Source organism: Crocodylus siamensis, chromosome 5 (assembly GCF_052110815.1).
Source record: "Crocodylus siamensis isolate JL-2025a chromosome 5, ASM5211081v1, whole genome shotgun sequence".
NCBI lineage: Eukaryota > Metazoa > Chordata > Crocodylia > Crocodylidae > Crocodylus > Crocodylus siamensis.
Genome location: NC_143399.1, coordinates 181,893,529 through 181,916,020, shown reverse-complemented (window position 1 = coordinate 181,916,020; position 22,492 = coordinate 181,893,529). Strand labels below are relative to the sequence as shown.

The 22,492-nt window shown below is 47.3% G+C and overlaps 1 protein-coding gene across 1 annotated transcript; it reads right to left on the bottom strand.

Moving 5' to 3' along the window:
* Positions 1-12,764: 12,764 nt before the first annotated feature.
* THNSL1 (threonine synthase like 1) lies at positions 12,765-22,409 on the bottom strand. The gene is made up of 2 exons (XM_090047369.1): positions 22,273-22,409; positions 12,765-16,769 (listed from the first exon to the last, which is right to left on the bottom strand). Exon 2 carries the CDS (start codon positions 16,720-16,722, stop codon positions 14,500-14,502), a length of 2,223 nt encoding a protein of 740 aa, XP_089903495.1. The 5' UTR covers positions 16,723-16,769; positions 22,273-22,409; the 3' UTR covers positions 12,765-14,499.
* Between the last annotated feature and the right edge of the window lie 83 nt (positions 22,410-22,492).

Genomic DNA, 22,492 nt, shown 5'->3' with positions numbered 1-22,492 from the left:
TAATTCCCTGCCCCTGACATAGATCCCCTGCTACTCCCAGCTTTGTGATCACCTGCACTTAGTGTGCTGCCCAAAACCAGGGCAAATGCCAAAGTCAGCCACAAGGGCACAGAGCAGGAAGCTTTTTGCTTATTGCTGCTTTAATCCAGCCTATTTACATCACTGCTTTAAACATAGTCCCTTTAAATCAGTGCCCCTACATATACATACACCCCCCCTGAATCAGACCTTTGTGGGCTGGATATGGCTCACAGGGCATAGACTGTTCAACCCTGTGTGAATAGGAAGCGTCATATAGACATGAAGAACAGAGGCTAAGGTGTATTTGAATAAATGTTAATGCTTACTTGTAGTTCTGATGTCACTAAATAATTCAAAGTTGACATCTTTTGGGGAAAAAAAAACAAACAAACTATTTATAGAATTCTGCTAAGATCTCACATGATCTCTACTATACATATATTACACCATGCTAGATCTGGTGCATCAAACATACAGCCCACTGGTTGGATATGGCCTGTGGAGCTGCTCTATCCAGCCTGCCAGACTAGTGGGGGACATGGCCTGACATGGAGTCTGGAGCCCTATTGGACACAGGTGTCAGTGGCACGTGGGTGAACAAGGGCAGTGTCAACACCCCCCTCTCCCCCCAGAGTCTTGGCCATTCACCACTGACACTTGTGCTACCTGCACCATGACCAGTGGCTACTTGGCCTGTGGCTATTTGTCCCACCCCCTCCACCAGTGGCCCCACCTCAGACACTGCTTGCCCCATGGATACAGCCCATGCAGGAACCCTAGGGTCCAGCTCTGGCCCAGGGCAAATTTGATATGCCAATGCTAGATGAAAGGACTGTTAGGAAAACAGGATGATGCTAGAGAAATTCAGCTGCTTCTAAGGTTGGCTCTTTAAGTGGCATCATACTCTAACACTGTAAGTTGCTGTTTGTACCACAAACTGAATAACTGAAGGCAAGTAATGAGCAGCTGGTCAGCTTCTAAGGACTATGGACAGTATTTGCATACAAATATTCAATGTTGAAAAACAAATAAAAACCCCAGCATCTATACAGATATTGCATAAGCTGGTATCTTATCACATGAAAGACTTTGAAGAAATGCAAGATCAAGGAAAGACTTATTTACACACACAAGTTACAATAGTTTAACTCAAGGTGCAACCACTTCAGTTAAACTAGTACAGCTTAGTGTGTGCCCAGTTACCTGGTTCATAGATCTTTAATTAAACAGAAGCAAGTTGTGCATCGTGCCCAAATCCCAGGAGTATTCATATTCCCTACATATCACTGTTACCGTGTCCGCGGGGTACTGTCTGTTCCCCTGGTTCTCACCTGCCATGACTTGATATATTATCTCTTTCCTCCCTTTTTGTTAACAAGATCAATCAGTACCCATGGAATGACAATGCTTGACCTATCACATTATTTAGGGTGCTTTCATTCTTTCCTTTCTTTTACAGAGACTAGGATTATAGGCAGCAGCACATCCAACTGGCCCCCCTGGATCACCCTTAGGCTCAGGAGCGGGTCCCCAGCTTCAAAGTCCTTAAGGTAAGTGCCGGCCAATGTCCTGCGGTGCCAATTACTTCATTAGCAGCCCACACACGGCGTCTCTTGCTCCCCACATAAGTAGCTGGTATGGAATAACCCCGGTTAATCCCCCTCAGTTTGCAATAGGGATTTATAGTGCTGATTTAGTCACTCCTAAGTTTCAAAGTGGCTAAGGGATTCCCACACCCATACCTCAGTCTATTGCCGCTAATTGCCTCATTAGCAATTTGTTAGTAGTATCCCACGGTCTCTCCCCATGGCTTGCGCCAGCGTGGTTCTGGGAATTCCCCTGCCATCAGAGCTGGCCCCGTGGGCCCAGGAACAATTTCCCCCATGCTCCAGGGTTGTGGGCAGCTTCTCCTCCCGAGTCTAGCCCTGAGGCTCCTTCTCTAATCAGAGACTCCTCGCCTCATCACCGCACGAAACCTCAGCTTTTCCCCAGACTCGCCGAGGCAGCTGCAGTTTCTCCGTAAGTAATTGACGGTATTGCAGACCTGTCGTCCTCATAGACCCTCAGTCTCAGTGTCACTCTGGGCCTCAGATCCTTCTGCTGAGGTCCTCTCCCTCTGGGGTCTCGAGCAATCCCCTCTTCAATTCGTTGGTGCCTGAAGGCATCTTTCCCAGGGCTTTGTCCTCCTTATATCCCCGGAAGCCGAGCCCCATTGGCTCACCATGGGCATGGGGAATTTCCTTGCCCTGCCCCAGCCTGGGCATTATTACTGTCAGCTGTGGGGATTTCCCTCAAGTAACAGGGCTCCAGTCGGGAGCCCTGTTACAATCACAATAGGTGGAGACCAAAGCAACTTTAACGTTTCCAAGCGTAATGGGCTCAGAGACTTTTCAGAAGGGTAGTGTTTCACCCAGGAAATATATACAACCTCTCCTCTCCCCTGGCTGGAACACTTCGATTGCTATGGCTGTATGCAGTCACAGGTCTCCAGCTGGGGACAGCAGAGGGAGCTGAGGATCTCTCCCAGGATCAAAGATCCAGGGGAGAGAGGTCACCGGGGTTGCAGAGAGCAAGTCTGTGGCATCAGTGGGGGCTCCCTGCTGTTGGGACTTTGGTTCTGCATCTTGCCAGAAAGGGAGGTAAGGGGATAAGAGAGAGGCTGGAGATTCTGGTTCCAGTAGCAGGCACAGGAGTAAGCAAGGATTGGTGGAGGAGGGACAGGGATTGGAGTCCCCCTGGAAAGTTGTCAGTGCCCTGAACACCAGAGTGGGACCTAGCAGCTGGACAGCTCTGCAAAACATCACTCAGCACACTGTGGGACTCTGGAGGACCTCTGGGTTCCCCACCCTATACACATGTAACAAGAAGTGAAACACTACAGAATAGCACCTCATCCCAAGAGGTACTATTTTGGAGTGCTTCAGCTGCTTCTGTAATGTTTCAAAGAGCATTTATAAAATGTTAGTTGTTTCTTCTGTCTCCCCACCTTTTTTCCTCCCTGGAAGTACTATATAGTTTTCATTTTCCTCAATAAGTATCAAAATCAAAGATCTTTTGGAGCCAACAACCATTAATAATATATGCAAGTTTCCTCAAGCCATGGAAGGGAGTGATGTAGTTACCATTGTATTCAGCCACCTCTGGGTACCTGATTATTTAGGTTGAAGGGTCATTTACAGCTGGGATGACTAGAGGCAGCCTTCAACATGAATTTAGAGCAGGAGTGTCAAACATGCAGCCCATGGGGAGCAATTCTACCTGGCCCACCAGACTAGCAATGGGATACGGGAAGTTGGGGACATGCAGAAGTGGCAGGGAATGTGGTGACAGTGGTAGCAGAGTACACAGTGCTGACAATGGCACCTGCAGCAGCAGCTCCAGCCCCTGTCATATAGGCCCCATGCTCAAGCCAGAGCTGGAACTGCCACCACATGTAACAGGGGCTCCTGTTACTTTAAGAGGATAATGCAGCAGTTTGGGTAAGCAGCTGAGCAAAAGATAGCTGCACTGCAATAAGCACTAAGGGGAGGATCTCCAGACAGGCAGGAAGTAAAGGCTGCAGACAGGAGGGTCAGGCTGCAGCAGAGGAGGGCAGGTGAGCTGTTAGACAAAAGTGGGAAACCCCCGTGTGTGACTGGGAAGTCACATGATTGGACAGGGTGGTGCTTTGGGGGCATGTAAGAGCAGTGCCTGAAGCAAGACTGGCAGTCTGGCCCTGCATGCCAGAAGGAGCTCTGAGGAAGAGAAGCTGCAGGAAGCAGGACCATAGGCACCCAAGCTACCTTAAAGAGCCAAGGGAAAAATATGGCTTGGGACACCACATTGGCCCACGGTAGAGGTGAACCTTAGTTGGAAGTGGTCTGCTTGTATTTATGACATGTTTAGGTTTGACACTAACCCAGACATAGTGGGGCTCACTGAAACGTAGTGGGATCCAACGCATGACTGGGCAGTGAATATCAAGGGCTATAGGATGTACAGGAGGGATGGGACAGGGAGGAAAGGTGGGGGTGTGGCACTCTACATTAAGGAGGAATACACATCCTTGTCAATTAGCAAAGAATCAGAGGAGGGGCACTCTGAAGTGCTCTGGGTTAGAATACAAGGCAGTCAAGGGCAAAGAGATTTAATGGTGAGGGTCTGCTACAGACCACCCAACCAAGGGGAAGAGCTAGACCAGGAATTCTTAAGTCAGCTCACGGAGGTAGTTAGGTCAAATGACATGGTCATCATGGGTGACCTGAACTTTCCAGACATCTGCAGGGAAGAGCAGTCAGCCAGGTTGGACTGCTCATGTAGGTTCTTAGACAGAGTGCAGGACCTCCATCTAACCCAGGAGGCGCACAGCCCCACCAGGGGAGACGCCTTGTTGGACCTGGTGCTAGCCACGGGTGATGACCTGGTGAGGGGGCTGCAGGTGCTTGACCACCTGGGCGACAGTGATCATCACCTGCTGGAATTCACCAACCAGCGCAAGGTGGCACAGGCCTACAGCAAGGCAGCAGCCCTAGATTTCAGGAGGGCGGATTTCAATGAGCTAAGAAGAATAGTCAGAGAAGCACTTAAGTCCCAGAGGGGAGGGGAGCCAGGTGTCCAAGAAGAGTGGTCGCTCCTTAAGGAGACGATCCTCCAAGCCCAAAGGGAGGTAATCCCAACACAGATCAAAGGGGGCAGGAGGGTGCAAAAGCCTCCATTGCTCACCAAAAGCATCCAGGAGTGTCTCCTAGCTAAAAGGGAGGCGCATACCCAATGGAAGGGAGGGACCATCACCAGGGAGGATTATACTGTGGTTGCTCAGGGACACAGGGGGGCAGTCAGGAAGGCCAAGGTGGGGATGAAACTGGGACTAATTTCCTGGATCAAGCACAACAAGAAGTCCCTTTTTAAATATATAGGGGCTAAAAAGAAGGTTCCAGGTAACATGGGACCCCTGCAGGATAAGCTAGGAAATTTGGTCGTCACGCCAGACAACAAAGCTAACCTATTTAACGATTTCTTTGCCTCCATTTTCCTGAGCAGGGACCGGAACAGCCACACCCCTCCCTTAGACACCAAGGGAGGCACACCTAGGCCAAGGGTTAGGGAGGAACTAGTTAGGGAATTTCTGGAGGGACTGGATGTATTCAAATCAGCTGGTCCAGACAATCTCCACCCTCGAGTACTGAGGGAATTGCCTGAGGTCATTGTGGGACCCCTGGCATGGCTTTACGAGCACTCGTGGTGCTCTGGTGTGATGCCAGAGGACTGGAAAAGGTCCAGTGTGGTTCCCATCTTCAAAAAAGGGAGGAAGGAGGACCTGGGGAGCTATAGGCCAGTTAGTCTTACCTCAATCCTAGGTAAGCTTTTTGAGAGAATTATTCTGGCACATGTCCACGAGGGGCCAGCAGGGGAGATTATGCTTAGGGGCAACCAAACATGGGTTCATTAGTGGCAGGTCCTGTCAAACCAACCTGGTGGCCTTCTATGACCAGATCACCAAATCCTTAGATGCAAAGGTAGCAGTGGATATAGTCTTTCTGGACTTTTGGAAGGCCTTCGACACTGTCTTTCACCCCGTTCTCATTAAGAAACTGAGGAACTGTGGTGTCGACACCCACACAGTCAAATGGGTTGCCAGCTGGCTGGAGGGCCGCACCCAGAGAGCAGTGGTGGATGGGTCATTTTTGACCTGGAGGGATGTGGGCAGTGGGGTTCCGCAGGGCTCGGTCCTCAGGCCCGCGCTCTTCAACATCTTCATCAGTGACTTGGACGAGGGGGTAAATAGCACCCTGTTCAAATTTGCTGATGACACTAAGATGTGGGGGGATGTGGGCACACTAGAAGGGAGGAATAGGCTGCAATCAGACCTAGACAGGTTATAGGGGTGGGCGGAAGAGAATAGGATGGGATTCAACACTGACAAGTGCAAAGTGATGCACCTGGGGAAGAACAACCAGCACCAGACCTACAGGCTGGGGAACTCCCTTCTTGTCAGTACAGAGGCAGAAAAGGATCTTGGAGTCATCACTGATGCCAAGATGAACATGAGCCGGGAGTGCGGGGATGCAGTCAGGAAGGCCAACCACACCTTGTCATGCATCCACAGATGCATCTCAAGCGGGTCCAAGGAGGAGATCCTCCCCCTCTATGCGGCACTGGTCAGGCCACAGTTGAAGTGCAGACCAGAACTGGATGCAGTACTCCAAGAGGGACGTGGACAACTTGGAGAGGGTCCAGAGGAGGCCACTCGCATGATCAGGGGGCAGCAGGGCAGGCCCTATGAGGAGAGGCTATGGGACCTGAACCTATTCAGCCTCCATAAGAGAAGGCTGAGGGAGGATCTAGTGGCCCGTTACAAACTAGTCAGCGGGGACCAGCAGGCATTGGGAAAGTCCTTGTTCCCCCGAGCACTACCAGGAGTGACCAGGAATAACGGTCACAAGCTGGCAAAGGGTAGATTTAGGCTAGATATCAGGAGGCGCTACTTCACTGGCAGAGCGGCTAGGATCTGGAACCAACTTCCAAGAGAAGTGGTGCTGGCTTCTACCCTGGGGGTCCTTCTTGAGGAGGCTAGATGTACACCTTGCTGGGGTTGTTTGACCCCAGCGTTCTTTTTCTCCCATGGCAGGGGGTTGGACTTAATGATCTGCTCAGGTCCCTTCCGACCCTAGAAACTATGAAATTATGACTGGAGGACCACATTGTGGCTGGAGGAGAGGACAAAAGCCATAGCCAGGTGCCAGGGAGCCCCCTCCAAATTGATGCCAAGTAACACCTACGAAACACAGGCACAGCTACAGGGACAGCAAGAAGCCAGTTACAGCCCTGAGGGCCACAATCTAGTACCTGAAGGGCAAGACTAGGATCAGTTGGGCATAGGAAATGCCAGCTGGCTGAAATGAAGTGAGGCTCATGCTAGGACCCTGGGGCATCCTGCCTAAGCACTGTAAGATCCATCAAGGCATGGCAGAAAAAGTAAAAAAAAGGGAGGGTACCACAAGGAGTCAGAGTGGGGCAAGAGGTGCTTGGCCACCAGGGGGCCTCACAGCAACCCTTGGGGCCAGGTTCTGTTAAGCATGACACAGTGCATGTGGTGGGAGCAGCTCAAGGTCCATCATGGGGCATGCTGCAGAGGTGGCCACCACCGCCACCATATGCTCTGCTGCCACCATCACCGCCACCTTCTTGTGCCCTAGGATGGATCTGACCTGCAGGGAGCCTCATGATCTAAGGCATAAAGCTAGTTTGACAGCCCAATCTAGAGCAAGGCTCAAACTCATACCCCTGGAAACTCTCTTATGAGGTTATGAAAAAGTATTGTTACTTTATATAGCTATTTCCTCTTTTGAAAGGTAATTCCTTGTCTTAAGGACAGAGTGAATGCCGTACTTACAAATGTATTGGACAATAACTACTTAACACAAAATATGTAAGCAGCATTGGGAGCAGGAAGCAGAACCCAAGTCTCTCTCCTTCCCAGGAAGTGCCCTCCTGAGTCAGAGCTAGACCTACTTCTTGCTTGCTGTTCCCCAGCCCCATTATTCTTGCATTCCTTTCAAACAGTGGGTGCAATAGACAAGGCTATGGGCAGTCTTGTCTAGTGGTTAGACCACCAGAACAGAGTATGATAGGACCAGCCCTGAGAGTGGCTACGGTGCTCCCTGGTGACCACCTTAATCTTGCCCTACTTGCTCACTCTGGCTTGTCAGGATCTCACTTGCCCCATGTTAATGGTAAAATACAACTCGGGATTCTGCCCTTAGCAGTCAATGAGCTCTGGGTCCCCCATCTAGTCCTGCTCCCACTCAGGGTTTGCCCTCTGTCCTGAGCAGGACTCCTTCTCTTTATCTTGGTCTTGGCCCACACTGGCCCACTTGACTCAGAGCTCCAACCCTGTTGCACACCAGCTCTTTCCGGGGCCCCCCAACCACACCGTGCACTGGCTCTCTGGCACTGAGCCCTATCAGCCCCAACTGTAACCTGTGGTCCTACTTGCCTTAAGGGCCATAATTGTAGCCTCTAGCCTCCCTTATGGCCTTGCCCATGCCTTGCGGGTATTCTGTCCTCTCATGTACTGGATCCTCAGATCCTGTCCTCACATGCACCCTGCCCCATTACCCAATACTCTGTCCCACCCTGTACTGGGTTTACCCCCAAGACTCTGACTGTGCAGGGTTGTTCAGCCTCTAACTCAGTGGTCTCCAACTTTTTAAAGCAGGACATCACCTTTGACATTTAAAAGCACCCCAAGACCTACCATGTGCTACCGCCACCCTGCCCTCCCCCAGCAGGTAAGTCTGTGGAGAAGGAAGAGGTAGGCAGAGGGGCGAAAAAATTATTTGGGGGCATACCTCCCCAGCAGGTAAATCCCATGCAGCCTGGGCCCCACTCAATTTACCTCTGCTCATGCCTCTGCGGCACTGTCCCTCTCCACAAGGGACTCAATTTAGCCCCCGTCCTTTCCCTCCCCTACAGACTGATCTGCTGAGCTGGGGTGCACACATGCATGCACATGGGCACTCAGGCCCCCACCCCAGCCTCCAATTGATTTCAAGAGGCTCTGAGATCTACTGGTGGATCGAGATCCACTGGTTGGTGACCACTGCTCTAACTGCTTGCCTTTAGTCCCACATAGCACACTGGTTCCCAGACCCTTACTGGGCTCTCACTCTGGGCCTTAGCCTCTTCTACAGCAAAGTGCCTCCCAGGTACCCCACTTGTAGCTTCCACACAACCCCTACAGCCCCAGTATCAGCCAACACTAAAACACAAACCTGTCTTGGAGCTCCCAGCAAACTCTGCCTTCCAATCTATTGGCTCCTTGCAGCTTATCTATTAGTCAAGTTTCCTCATTTTAGCAGCACAGGCCTTCAGGAGTTCTACTCTCAAAGGTCAGGATCCAGGCTTTTAGTATGCTGTGGCTCCACCCTTTCTAGTCGAATGGCCTCGACCCTGCGCCGTGGGCTCCAATCAGCCCAGCCCTCAGCTTGCTGTAGTCTGCTTTTGCCCATACAGTTAGCTCTCAAGTAGTCACCTGCTACATGTTAAGCAGCCAAGGTAGTTAAAGAAAGCACCTATTTCTCTGCAGCTAGCCCTTGTTCAGCTACCTACCTGATTGCTGCCCTCTGATACTAGCTTCCTATTCTCCAAGTTGTAGGGGGTGCAAAGGGCCAAAGACAGAATCAGAGTCCAAAACACAGGCCAGACTAAGGTCAGGAAACAGATACTAAGTTACTAGATCAAGGGGGAATCCAGAGGCAAGGTCCAAATCACAAGTCAAGTCAAAGTTCAGGAGTCAGAGACTGACTTACCAAACCCAAAGGAAACTTCAGAAACCAGAGTCCAGGAACAGAGTGAGCAGAGTCAGGGAAACTGGAGTACTCCATCACAGAGAGCTGCAGGGCAAGCCGTCAGCACGAACTGCTGGCTGGTCTGGAGTCTGCTACTACAGCTAAAACTAAATGAATAGACTGCTCTTCCAGAAGCCAGTCAAGATGCCTTACTAGTGGCCAGCTGGCATCATCAGCTGGGGTAGAGCTGCCAGTCAAAGCCCCAAACAGATGTGGCCTGCTAGGCCATTATCCCAGGCTGAGTTGCCTCTGAGGACACCTGACAGTGGGTCAGCTTTAGCAAGAACCATAGATGCTCTCAGACCTGTCCAGCCATAAACTGGTTGTTAGGAAAGTGAAAGGTGTGGGTTCAAACCACCTCTGGCTGTTTGAGGCCTAGAACCAAAGCCTAACTATGTAAGTACCCTAACACTACATTATTGGGCAAAAGGTAGGTGAATCCTCTGCCTTCCAACTTCACTTGCTCAGTGTGCTCTTTTCTTTCTAAGGAATCTGGACTTAGGTGGATGTGCTTCAGCCGAAGAACTGGTGCTCAACAGATGTCTCAGTGGCTGTTCTGTATCTTTTCTCTTCGTGCACAGCATCCCAAATCTACTACCTAAGGATCTTTTCAGGCCTAATTAGAAAAGCAAAAGGAATCCAGAGGCCTTTGTGGTTTTATGACATCCAGTGGGATGGAACAGGACTGCATTCAGTAGGATAGAGGAGAGTAAACTGGGTAAGTTTCAATTTGATATCTTAGAAGAATGGAATCTGGGTTATAATAAACGCTAATACTCATGAGAAGACAAAATCATATTGATCTAAGCTCAGCATAGCCAGACATTGTGCAATTTCCAATGAAATCCTGGGCTGCAAGCTATCCCTATTATGAAACATCAATATTAGTTCAATCCAGGCTTTTTTTTGGTTTTGAAATTGACAGTCATACCAAATCATGTACATATTTGACACTGAGCATATGAGTCCAGAGTGAAAAGTCTAACTTGGACCGCCAGAAATGAAAAGGTACCAGGACACTAACACAATGGACCACAGATTCTTCTTTCCAGTAATAAAGTTGTGCTACTTTTTTCCCCCTCATGATATTGTACTAGATGTCAATGCTTAGTGTGCCAACATGTATTTGGGGGACTTCCCATACCGCTTCTTGAAAAAAAAATATAAATTGAGTTTCCAGGATTACAGATACAATAAGGAACTATGATAGAGCTAAAAAGTGCAGAGAAAATAACTTAGAAGCATCCTGAAAAGGATGCCATGTACAGCAATGGAAAAAAACTATGTTTAATGCTTACAATTACATTGAACAGTTCATTTATAAATTAAAAGGTATTATTTGTTATATTTATGATACAACATACATATTTTGAAAGCATTCTAAGACCTTCCTATTTGGGTAGGCATTTAGTAGTTATGTTGAGACATTATTTAGGGGAGTTCTGTTTTAAATTGATTCCCTTTTAAGTTGGTTTGCTCTCTTTTATAAGTAGCGATGTACTCAATTCGCTCAACTGGCGATACGTAGGAGGTACAAGGGGGTGCACATGCACTTCCTGACCGGCCACGCTCCCCACTTAGGTGATGGGCAGGGGGGGCCCGGCAGGAGCACCCGTGCCTCCCCTGCAAGTGCTGGCCGAGGAGTGGGAGCGCTGGATGTAGGCTATCGGAACCACCACGGCTGCTTTCGGGAGCAGCACAACCACTCATTGGTCTGTAAGTTTTGCCGTGGGGGGATCCCCCCACCTGGTCGGTGAGATTGGCCATGGAAGGACCCCACCCCTGGTCAGCAAGATTGGCCACTGGGGGGCCACATGCCCCCCCCAACTAAGGTGGCACCAGTAGCCCATGAAAGTCACAAGTTAGTAATTTTCACAGAAACCAGGAAAAAAGGCAGTTTCCATGATCACTGTGAAAACAGTTGTTCCCCACAATTTTGTGTGGGATTGCCAGAAGAAAAAAAGCTTACTAAAAATAAAATGTTAGCTTCCCAGTGGGAGCCAGAGCCCAGCCTTGCAGCCGACAGGTGGGGGGAGGGAAGCTGCTGGAATGAAGGGAGGCAGCCAAGATGGTAGTCACCCCCTCTTCTCTCCACCACTAATTGGCAGTGAGGGCTGCCTTTTGTGCAGCCCGCCCCTCTCCACTAATCAGCAGTGAGGGGAGGGGCTGCACGAAGGGCAATTTTCTCTGCCAAGCAGTGGCAAGCAGCAGAGCTGCATGACAGGCAGCCTTCTCAGCTAATCAGCACCAAGGGGCAGGGATACCAGGGCCCCTCTGCCAATCAGCAGTGGGAAGGTGAGGGGGGAGGGGAGGCTTGCAAAAAGTTGGTGAAAATGGCATCAGGCACCACAAGCGGTCTGCAATTTTTACTTCCCTTATGCAAGATTTAAGTAGATCCTTATTTATAAGTTATTCTGTTCTCTCATTGTAAGCTGCCCTGAGCTTTTGTTGGGTAGTGTAGCATATCAATGAAATAAATAACCATTCTAGTGTCATTTGGCTTATACTGAACTACACAAATGCATTATAACACGTGGACTATTCTTAAATTTTACATTTATAAACTGCAAAATATAATAAACACAATTAGACAAAAGGTCATCTGGTTTATGGCAGGTTTTCCCTAACGACATCCAAAATGAAAGCTATTAAACCTCTAGTTCAGGGGCATACAATTATTATGTGTTTGTGTAGTGTACATAGAGGTGCACCATAGTTTAAAAGCAAGCCTTAGTCTTGTATGTTGTGCAGGGAGAGCATGGAGGGTGGATATAGGTTTGTGGGAGGGTGTGGGTGTTGTGGGGTGGATAGGTGTGGGTGTGTGGATATGTGGGCTCTGAGTAGGTATGGGGTTTGTGGGGGGTTGTATGTGGGGGCAGGGTGGCTGGGGAGTGTGGGAGGTGTGGGGGTCTGTGTTTGTGACAGTTCAAATCAGTGTGTGTGTGGGACTCACTCTATGAACACACACACTCTCTCTCCCTCCCTTATTGTGCATGTGCACACACTTCCTCTCTATCCCTCCCTCATTGCTCTCACTCTCTCCCCCTCCCTCCCTCATTGTACAGACACACGCATGCACACCCCACCCCACTGGACCCAGGGTACCGGCACATGTCCCATGCTCCTGCAGTCTGCCAATGCAGCCAGGAGCCACATGGTGCTGAAGCAGTGGGTGGGCAGGCAGCAGCAGGCAGGAAAGCAGGAAAATGGCAGCTACAGGCAGGGGGAAGGGGCAGCAAGTGGGCATGAGGGAGCCCAGCAACAGCTGGGTGGGAGCACAGGGCCCACGCTGGTGTCCCAGAGCCAGGGCCAGCTGGAGCCCAGAGTGGGGCAGCAGAAGTCCAAGCCAGCAGGGACTCTATGAAGCCAAGCCATCCCCCCCCACCCATGCTGGCACAACCCAGCCTGACTGCATAGCCCCTGCCAGCCCAGGCCCTGGGCCCCCACCGGCACTGGCCCTGGGACACTAGTGCAGGCCCTGATATCCCATCCAGCAATTGCTGCACTCCCGCGCACCAGCTCGCTCCCACTCCCCCCAACCTGCCACCACTTTCCTACCCAACACCACTGCGCTCCAGCACCATGTTGTTCCCAGCTGCATGGCTGTAACCACAGGACTCAGCAGGAGCCAGCCTGGCCCATCCCCGAGGACTGGAACAATTTCCCGTGGTCCTTCCCTTCCTTCCTCCCCTCCCATTCTTATCTGGATTTCCCTCTCTGGTAGAGGGAGGCAGGAACAGCCCCATGATCCCAGGCCAGAAGCCTCCACTGAGCAGAGGCTTCCGGTTGAGGGAGTGGGGGGGCTGGAGGTGGGGTGGGGCCTGACAGGCCTTGCTGCTGGGTCCTACTGCCCCTGACTCCTTTCATCTTTGACAGGCAGCCAGGAGCAGATAAATATTAATTTGCTAAATTTTTTAGGGGCCCCACAGGGCAGTGAGAATGGCCTGGTGGGCTGCATCTGCCCCACAGGGCATATATTGGCCACCCCTACTCTAGTCATCACCTCATAGAGGGAATCACATGACCTAAAATAGATTTGCCTTAGCATGGGAAAACTTAAAACGTGCAGTGGCATTAATGTAAATTTGTTCCCAATTTTTTTTTGTTTTCTGTTACTGAGTTTCTATGTTTTATTTACACTACACCACACACACAAAAATCAAGAATAGAAAGCTAAGAATAATACAAAAAATAAAGTTAGAAACTTCCAGAGGCATACTGAAGTCCTAAACATATACTTTAAATTTTACAGTTTAAAATGCAAAGGGTAGAAACTGAAGAACTGAATATTTTTATTTCATAGAAGATAGTTTCTATTACTGTTGTGTAGAATCTTCTGAACTTGTGAATTCAAATAAAAACCCTCAAAGTTGAAGCTGCAATGAATTATGGGTATATGCTTTTAAAAGTTATTAAAAAGATACAGAGTGAAGGTTTTTATTTCACACAAAAAAATACAAACTGTTGGTGTGAAACCCTTGATGTTTGATGAAGAGCAAGATTTTTATATAAAACTCCAGCTACAGTCAATACAAAGACAATATAAAGTAAGGGAACATATTAAAGAACTGTGCAATTGTATGGCTCAAGGGATGTAGATAATTTCACTTCAAGGTCTGCAATATTAATGTATACTATATTAGTAACAGTCTTCATATATTACTAGATCTGACAGCTTTTCAGTGCTCTGCGAAATGAGTTTAAGGGTTTAGCAAAAATTTCCAGTAGACAAACATTCACATCACAAACTACATACACAACAAAAATACAACTCATTGCACTTGTTCTCAGAGGTGCCAGCAGCTGCCTTTTCTTTTCTTCTTAGCAGTCCTTCTTCCTTCCAGGTCAAGGCCAAGGAACAGTAGAAGGATTGCCTGGAGAAGCTGGCACTGCTGCTGTCCTTAGCCTACCTGTTCTGGAAAAAGGCACATCAGTATCTTGGCCTATCGTTTCAGAACCTTCACCAGGATTCAAATTCTCACATGCACTGAACATTTTTAACAAGCAATGTTAAGCTAAAAATGAAAACGCGAACACGTATTCTGAATGCAAACTGGGCACAGGTCTCGTGAATGATGCTTTTATTAAAACATGCATCTTTGTTGAAGAAAACAGTCAAATTGACATAGAAAATGCCTAGTGAGTTTACTTAGGAAACTTTCATGAAGCGGTTTTGTATTAAGGTTTCTATATGTGCCATAAGGACATTAACATCAGCAGCGCAGACCTGATGTTTCTGCATCTCATTCTTTTTCAATGTCTCTAACAGGCCTCGGTGGACTGGAGGCAAAGGGCTGTAAGAACTCAGCAAGTGAAGCTGACTTAATGGATTCTGTTTTATTTCTGCAATCCTCAGAGCCCGCAAAATAGCAGGTGCAAACTTGGAATAATGAGCTGTAGATGAAATGATAACTGGGCAGGTTCTATCCTGTAATCGATCTGCAACGACTTTAGCAACAGCTGTGTGTGTGTCCAAAATATACCCAGTAGTACTGTATACAGAGTGAATAGCAGTTAAACAGTCCTCTTCAGAACACCACCCAGCCACCAGGTCCTGCTGAAGCTTCTCAAGTAGCTCATTCTGCAACTGAAAGTGGCTTTGATTTTCCAGCTGATTAAACAATAGTGTCACCAGCTGTCCATCACCATTAGCAATCAGATGCAAGTGTCGTTCAAGGTTGGAAGACTTCAAAATATCTATTGCTGGTGACAACGTACGTATTAGTCTTCTGCCCCTTAAGTCATAAAGGCCTGTTCTCAAGAAATTGGTCAAAATGTTATTTTCATTAGAAGCACAAATACATTTCCTGATAGGTATTCCCATCTTTTTTGCATACAAGGCTGCTAATATGTTGCCAAAGTTTCCAGTAGGAACACATACATCTATTGGGCTCCCAAAAGCAATAATACTTTGATGAACGAGATCAAGGTAGGCAGAGGCATGATAAATCACTTGAGGAAGTAGTCGAGCCCAGTTTATAGAGTTTGCTGCACTTAAAGCTGTTCCATATTCTGCAGTAAGAAAGCCAGTATAATCAGAATTGGTAAATATTTGTTTTATAGCCATCTGGCAAAAATCAAAATCAGATTTGACACCTATTGCCCAACCATTTCCTCTTTGGCAGCCAATCATCTGAGATTTTTGAATCTGGCTCACTCCATCCTCAGGAAAGAGACTGGCCACAACAATTCTTTGCTTGTCGGCATCGTTAAGACGACTAAAACCATCTAGGACAGCACTCCCTGTGTCTCCAGATGTAGCTGTTAGGACCAAATAATTGCAGCTTGTGGGAACACAGTAAGCAAAGATATGAGGTAACAGCTGTGATGCAAAATCTTTAAATGAGGCTGTTGGTCCATGAAACAACTCAAGGAGAAACTGGTTGCCTGACAAGTGCCTAATAGGGGCAATTTTAGAACAGGTAAAATTCTCTCCATAAGCAATCTCAACAATTGCACCCAGTGTTGAAGCAGGTATATCAGCAGGATGTATACATTTTTCCAGTATAATCTGGGCTCTTTCAACATAGGTTGCTTCTACTAAGCTTTGCCATTCTCCAGCAGTTAATTCTGGAAGCCCCTTCTCAGGAACAAAGAGTCCACCATCAGATGCCAGGCCCTCAATCACAACATCACTGAAATATTTAGCAGGGTCTTTGTGATCACACGTTTCAGATTTTACGTATCTGGTTGAAATAAAAGTTTCTGCTTCTGAGTCTTGATACCTCTTCACTGCATCAAGTACTTTATCTGCTACAGCCTCTGCTGTAATCCCACTTTCACAAAGAACCCGGATATCATACCACTTTTTATAAAACTGTTTCCTATACTGAAGTATGTCTCTCATGGAAATTTGAGGCCCCTGACCCACAATACGATCCAGTTTTAGGAATTCTAGTCTATCTATTATGTCTCTTGTGGGTACATCCAGATACACAACTAACCCATTTTTCTTCATGTGCTGCATACTTGCAGCATGCATTGGATTGGATCCAGTAAGGGAAATTACACTTCCAGATGCTGAAATCTTTAACAGGGCTTTTCCTTCCTCTTCTAAAAATTGTTCATTACCAATATCCTGCAATTTTTCTGACACACTCATATTCCAGGTTTTTTCAAGGACATCGTTGTCTACATCTATGACAGGACAGCCCAGTTTTTGACCTACTATTCTCCCTACTGTTGTTTTCCCAGCACCAGGAGGTCCCATCAGGACAATATTCTGATCTGCAGCATAAGAGTGATTTGAGATCCATGACCTTCCCAGGTGTGCAAATGCCAGCGTTCTTGGAAAAATCAACTTTAAATGCACCTTAGAAACAGTGTTCTGGGTTATTAGTTTCAGATGCTGATATCGAACAATGTGATACATCTTCTTTTCTCTGATTTTTCAAGACAATTTTACAAGTGACTCAAGTGCTTTAAAGAGAAAAAATATATACAGAATTAGTCATTTGTAGAAATAGATACATGAAATTAAACAAGGGAAAAACCCCAATCCATTAGAATGGAAAACTAATCATGGCTGTCTGCTACAATATCAGAGGAAAACATGTTTTTCAGCAAGACAATTCCCCCCGATCTCCTATACTGAGCCTTCCCATTTCATCGACAAGTGTTATAATCATGCCTGAGCTTAATCCAAGAAACTATGAGTTTACTATATCTTCATGCAAAATATGGTTTTATTAAAAAAAATGCTGAATTCATGCAGAGCTTCTAGTCTACCATTCATCCAAAACCTTTGTTTCTCTTATCCTAGAGAAATGGAGTCTGTATTATACCATATCAGAAAGCTGATATGGTATGTCCCATATTGAACAGTGGGCTTAGCTAAGGGTTGCCTTCTGAACTACTCAGAACCAGGTCCAAAAGAGATGCTGTTGGGTGAATAGTCCACACCGCTAGGACTCCTGGCAGCCAACATTCTCAGAATAAGAACTCTTGGTGGAAAAGATCCCAGAACTTCATAATACTATATTACCATAAGAACCAATACATACTTGTTGTTCAGACACTACGCAGATCCTAAATAGTGGTTGGTTCTGTGTCATTAACATCAGACTTATTTACAAAAGCATACACAAGTCACCCTTATGAACAATATACAATAAAAAATTATCCTGTCCAAATCCTAAAAACCAGCCTAACAGTTCTGGCTCTGATTTAAACAAGCAAAAAAAAAAAGCTAGAAAACTCACTTAAATTTACAGAAAACTCAGACTACTGTACCAGTACTGGCAGAGGCTCATCCAATTCTATTCTACATAATTACAAATGGTATCTCAAGTACTCCTAAGATGGAATCCTATTTCCTCTGCAGTTGACATGGATTGAGTGAAATTGGAGAGAATACCATGAACAGACTCTATTCTCAAAACAGTAATTGGGCTAGGGGCTCTCCAATGCTGATAAATCAAGCAGTTCCCAACAACGAACTATTTTGTTTGCTCTAGGAAATCAATGTCAGTGTCAACATGAACTACAGAACAGGAATGGCGTGTAGTGTTCAAGGGGGCAGTCAAAATCTGCACGAGAGAGGAAATGATCAGCAAAAATCTGCACAGAAGCAGCCCTTCAGGACCACTTTCCGTTTTATGCTGGAAAATAAGTCTGTCACTTTATTATCTTCTACTTAATAGCTAAAAAAATGCTTATTACTTAAAATAACCAGTACTGTTGCAGGATTGTATGGAAAGCAAACTTTTTGTGCTCTATAAGCTCAAGAAGTCAAAACATCATTGCTTGCATATTGCTGGCTACAAATGACTTGCATGGAAATTAATTCCCTGAAAGACTGTAGCCTTATTGGGTATTAGAGTAACTACCACAAGAGTCGACTATCCCTAGAATAAAATATTAGAACTGTCAAAAACAAAAATACCCAAATAAACAAAACAAAAACAATCTCTAAACATTTTCCAGGGAAAGTTGTTAACTAACTTAACAGGATTACTTTTTCAAAGTTATCCACAGCCTGTACACAGTTAGAATATCAAGCCTAAACCCAAGACATCTAAACCTACAAAAATGGCAACATTTTTAAAAAGTAACTGTTACTTGCTAAAATAAGCCAGGGTTGCCCAGGATAGGTGGGTTGTTTTTGAACAGGCCTAATGATTCAAAACCAAAAATGGACGCAGTCCTTCCTAATAACTAGATTTTAGGGATTCATTCTGGTAGCTGGAATTCTGACTGCTTGCATCTCATGTTACACTGAAACACTTCATTAATTTTTAAACAACTTGTTTTTTACCCTTTACATAACCTACACTGCCAATCAATTTCTGATAAAAGAGGTGTTTTGCTCTTCTTTTGTATTAGCAGGATAAATTAAATAAACTAACTTCCTTGAATCATTCACTACATATCATGTTTTCCAATCCTTGAATCAACCTCATGAGTATTCTTTGCACTTTCTCCATTCTTGCAACTCTCAGACTAAGGATAGAAGAATTGTGCACAGTATTCCAGTAAGAGTTGCACCTGCACAAATGCAGACTTCCTAACTTCTACCAGAGATTCCTGAGTATACATCCCAGGATCACAATAATCCTTTAAACTCTGTACTCAGCTAGCTCCATCCGCACTGAAGCACCATCCAGATCTGAACTTATGTGGCTATAAGTGCAGAAGTAGCCACTAGACCCACATTGGTTCTTGGAGTGAACAAATTCTGCAGTAACCATGTTCCTGTCATTCTTTCTTCCATCTTCCAGGCTCATTATCATTGAAAAGATCAGTCTCCAAACCTCTGGTATCTATTATTTCACAAATCAAAGCAGCCACCTTTAACACCTTTATGTACAGTTTAAATTATGGTTTGTATGGGATGGTTTGGATAGGGATGATCCTGCCTCAGGCAGGGGGTTGGACTAGATGACTTCTGGAGGTCCCTTCCAGCCCTATTTCTCTACAACACTAGCACATTACAATTTCTCCTATCAACTCACATTTGTATAGAACAGTGATTCTCAACCAGGGTGCTGCAGCACCTTGGGGCACCATAAAATCCTTTTAAGGATGCAGCAGTGTGCCACACATTAACACTATTAGGTGAATGAACACCTACACAATTCACAAGATAAACAGAGATTTAAAATAGAACCTTTTTTGACACCACGGTCTTCTGACCTGTTGTGGTCTTTCTGAGTTCAGTGCAACAGAAGAAATATTTTATTTCTTTTCCACAGTCAAGAAATTATTAAAAGCTGAGCCTGCATTTTCCAAGGAGTGCCTCTAGTTTAAAAAGGTACAGTAGTTGTTGTAAATAAGGGTCGCCCAAATGGCAAACTGCAGACCGCATTTGGCCTCCAAGGGATTAACCTGCAGCGCCCAGGCTCCTTATTGGGGCACCACTCCCCCACTGCTCCCACAATGGCTGCTGCTGGAGTCTTTAGACTTCCCTCCTTCCCCTGGCTTCCTCTTCCTGCCCCTTGGGATGGGCCAACACAGCCTGCAGGGGTGAGGGAATCCACAGCCTGGAATTTCAGGGGACACCCAGGGACCTGACACAGCATAGTTGTATCAGCACAATACAGTAGGGGGAAACTCATTGTGGTAAGTGGTGTGGGAGCCAATGTAGCATGGCAAAGTATGCAGTTCACAGTGTAGCATCCATGGTGGAACACGCATGGCACAGTGCAGTACTTGATGGTGGGGGGGAAGCACCTGCCACATAGTATACCGCCCAGGGTCACACCCCCAGCCACTCACACGTTGGACAGCCCTGTTTTAAATAATTAAATCCCTCCATGGGAAAAATGGATGGATATGTATGTGGAATACATTGCTTTTTAATTGTTTTAAAATGTGAAAAGTAGGTTTAATATTCATTAGAGGCACAAAGTTGCATCCTGCTGACTACAAAGATAGAAATAAGTTTATTTGTGTAAGTTTCATAGATTTCATAGACATTAGGGCTGGAAGGGACCTCGGGAGATCATCGAGTCCAGCCCCCTGCCCAAAGGGGCAGGAAGTCAGCTGGGGTCTTAGGATCCCAGCAAGATAAGCATCCAATTTACTCTTGAAGGTGTTCAACGTAGGTGCTTGAACCACCTCCGCTGGCAGACTGTTCCAGACCTTGGGGGCTCGGACAGTAAAGAAATTCTTCCTTATGTCCAGCCTGAAACGGTCTTGCAGGAGTTTGTGACCGTTCCACCTCGTCATCCCTTGGGGCGCTCTGGTGAACAGACGTTCCCCCAGATCCTGGTGGTCACCCCGATAAACTTATAGGAGGCCATCAGATCACCCCTGAGCCTGCGCTTTTCCAGGCTAAAGAGTCCCATGGCTCTCAGCCTGTCATCGTAAGATCTGTTTTCCTGACCTCTGATCATGCGCGTGGCTCTCCTCTGGACTCTCTCAAGCTTCTCCACATCCTTTTTGAATTGTGGAGCCCAAAACTGGACGCAGTACTCCAGCTGCGGCCTCACCAAGGCCGAGTACAAGGGGAGAATGACGTCCCGGGATTTGCTCGAGAAGCATCTATGGATGCTTCAATTCTTATTTTCCAGTTTCAAATTTTTCCTTTAACTACAGACTTCAGCATATTTTTATTTCCTAAATAGACTTCATCACTACCTCATCTGCATTTCAAAGAACTTTCTATGCATCATATAAGGAGCCTATATGCCTAACCTAGGCTGTGGATTCCACTTGAGTCACATGCCTAAAAGTTAGGTGTTATAATATTTATTCTTGAAACACACAATTATGGACCTCATCCTTGCCTGATATGATACAGAACCGAATCAAGGCACCTTATGTTCAGGGCAACGATCCATTAACGAAGGCCTGGTGCACACAAAGTTGCAAGTTTTACAAAAAGTTTGTTTTAAAAATGGATTGAGAGACACTGGTGCACAGAAATTCCTCATTCAGCTTAAACAAGTCTCTATCAATTTTGTTCGTTTCAGTGTAAGCCCCATTTATACCAGTATGTATGTCTACAAAGGGGGTTTAAAACAATGCTGTAAAAATTATTTTAAAAAGTTGTTATCGCTTCTGTATACAGATAAGTCCTGAGTTAGGCCTGGTCTACACTAAAAAGGCTTTGACAACAGCGTTCAGCTGGCAAACCAACAGAACTGATACTGGCCAGAGTGTTTCTGGGAGCATCCTTTATACCAGCTCCCAAACTAAATAAGTGTAGAAAAAACACCTTTTTGCTAGCAGGCCTTTTACAATGTAGAAATACGAAAGCATCCACATCGTCACGTCACTTCCTATACCAGCAAGTTCTCCGCAGACACAGCCTCCCTTATCAGGCCCTTGCAGAGACGGTCCTGAACACATGCACCATTAAGAAAACAACTCATGGGCAAGGATCCCTGCCAGAGATCAAAGCCAGGCCATGACTGACTGCGTGAGTGAGCTTCACAAGGAAGCCTGGAGCCCTGGACTAGGCTTGTGCAACTGGTCTGGTCATCTTTCCTCTTCCTCGCAGAGGCAAATGCCAGAGAGAACACGAAGGCAGGGACCATTGCGGAGTACACGGGTGTTCTGCCATTACCACCCAGGCACCTGGACCCACATCCTCAAAAGGAGCAAGCTGTCCATCTCCTAGTCATTTCTCTGCCTTGAAGGGCCTGGGCTGCAGTCCCCTGCTCAGACTCCATGGGGCAGCTGCGCAGATGTCACCCTCTAAGGTCACATCAACGCGGAGTGGCAGGCTCATGGGGCAAGACGCGTCCGACTGCGGCCACCAGGGCGCCCCCTCCCCCAGGCCCGCGGAGGGCGGGAACGGGCCCCCGCCCCTCCGGCCCCGGCAGACTGGGGCAGCCCCGCGGCAACGCCCCCCACCCCGTTGCCATGGGAGCGGCCGCGGGCGGGGAGGGGGGGAGGGAGTGGTGTCGGCAGCGGAAGGACCCGGCGCCCCTCCTCCGCAGCGGGGCCAGCACACGTCACGGCGGGGCACACGTACCCGGGAGGGGCGGGGCCAGGTCAGCGGGGGCTCCGCGTGCAGGTGCTACCCGGACCCCGGGCGCAGCAGCCGCTCTGAGCCCTCGACCCCGCCCACTCCTGGCCTGCGCATGCGTATCAGGCAGGCGTGAGTTCAGGCCCGGTGCATGCGCACACGTCCTTTCCTCGGAAGATGCTAAAGCTTCAACTCCCCCTCGTCCTCCTCCGCCGCCCGCCCCGCC

What these genes read in the sequence shown, in the direction of transcription:
- THNSL1 (XM_090047369.1), bottom strand. Translation starts at nt 16,722, where the DNA reads ATGTATCACATTGTTCGATATCAGCATCTGAAACTAATAACCCAGAAC.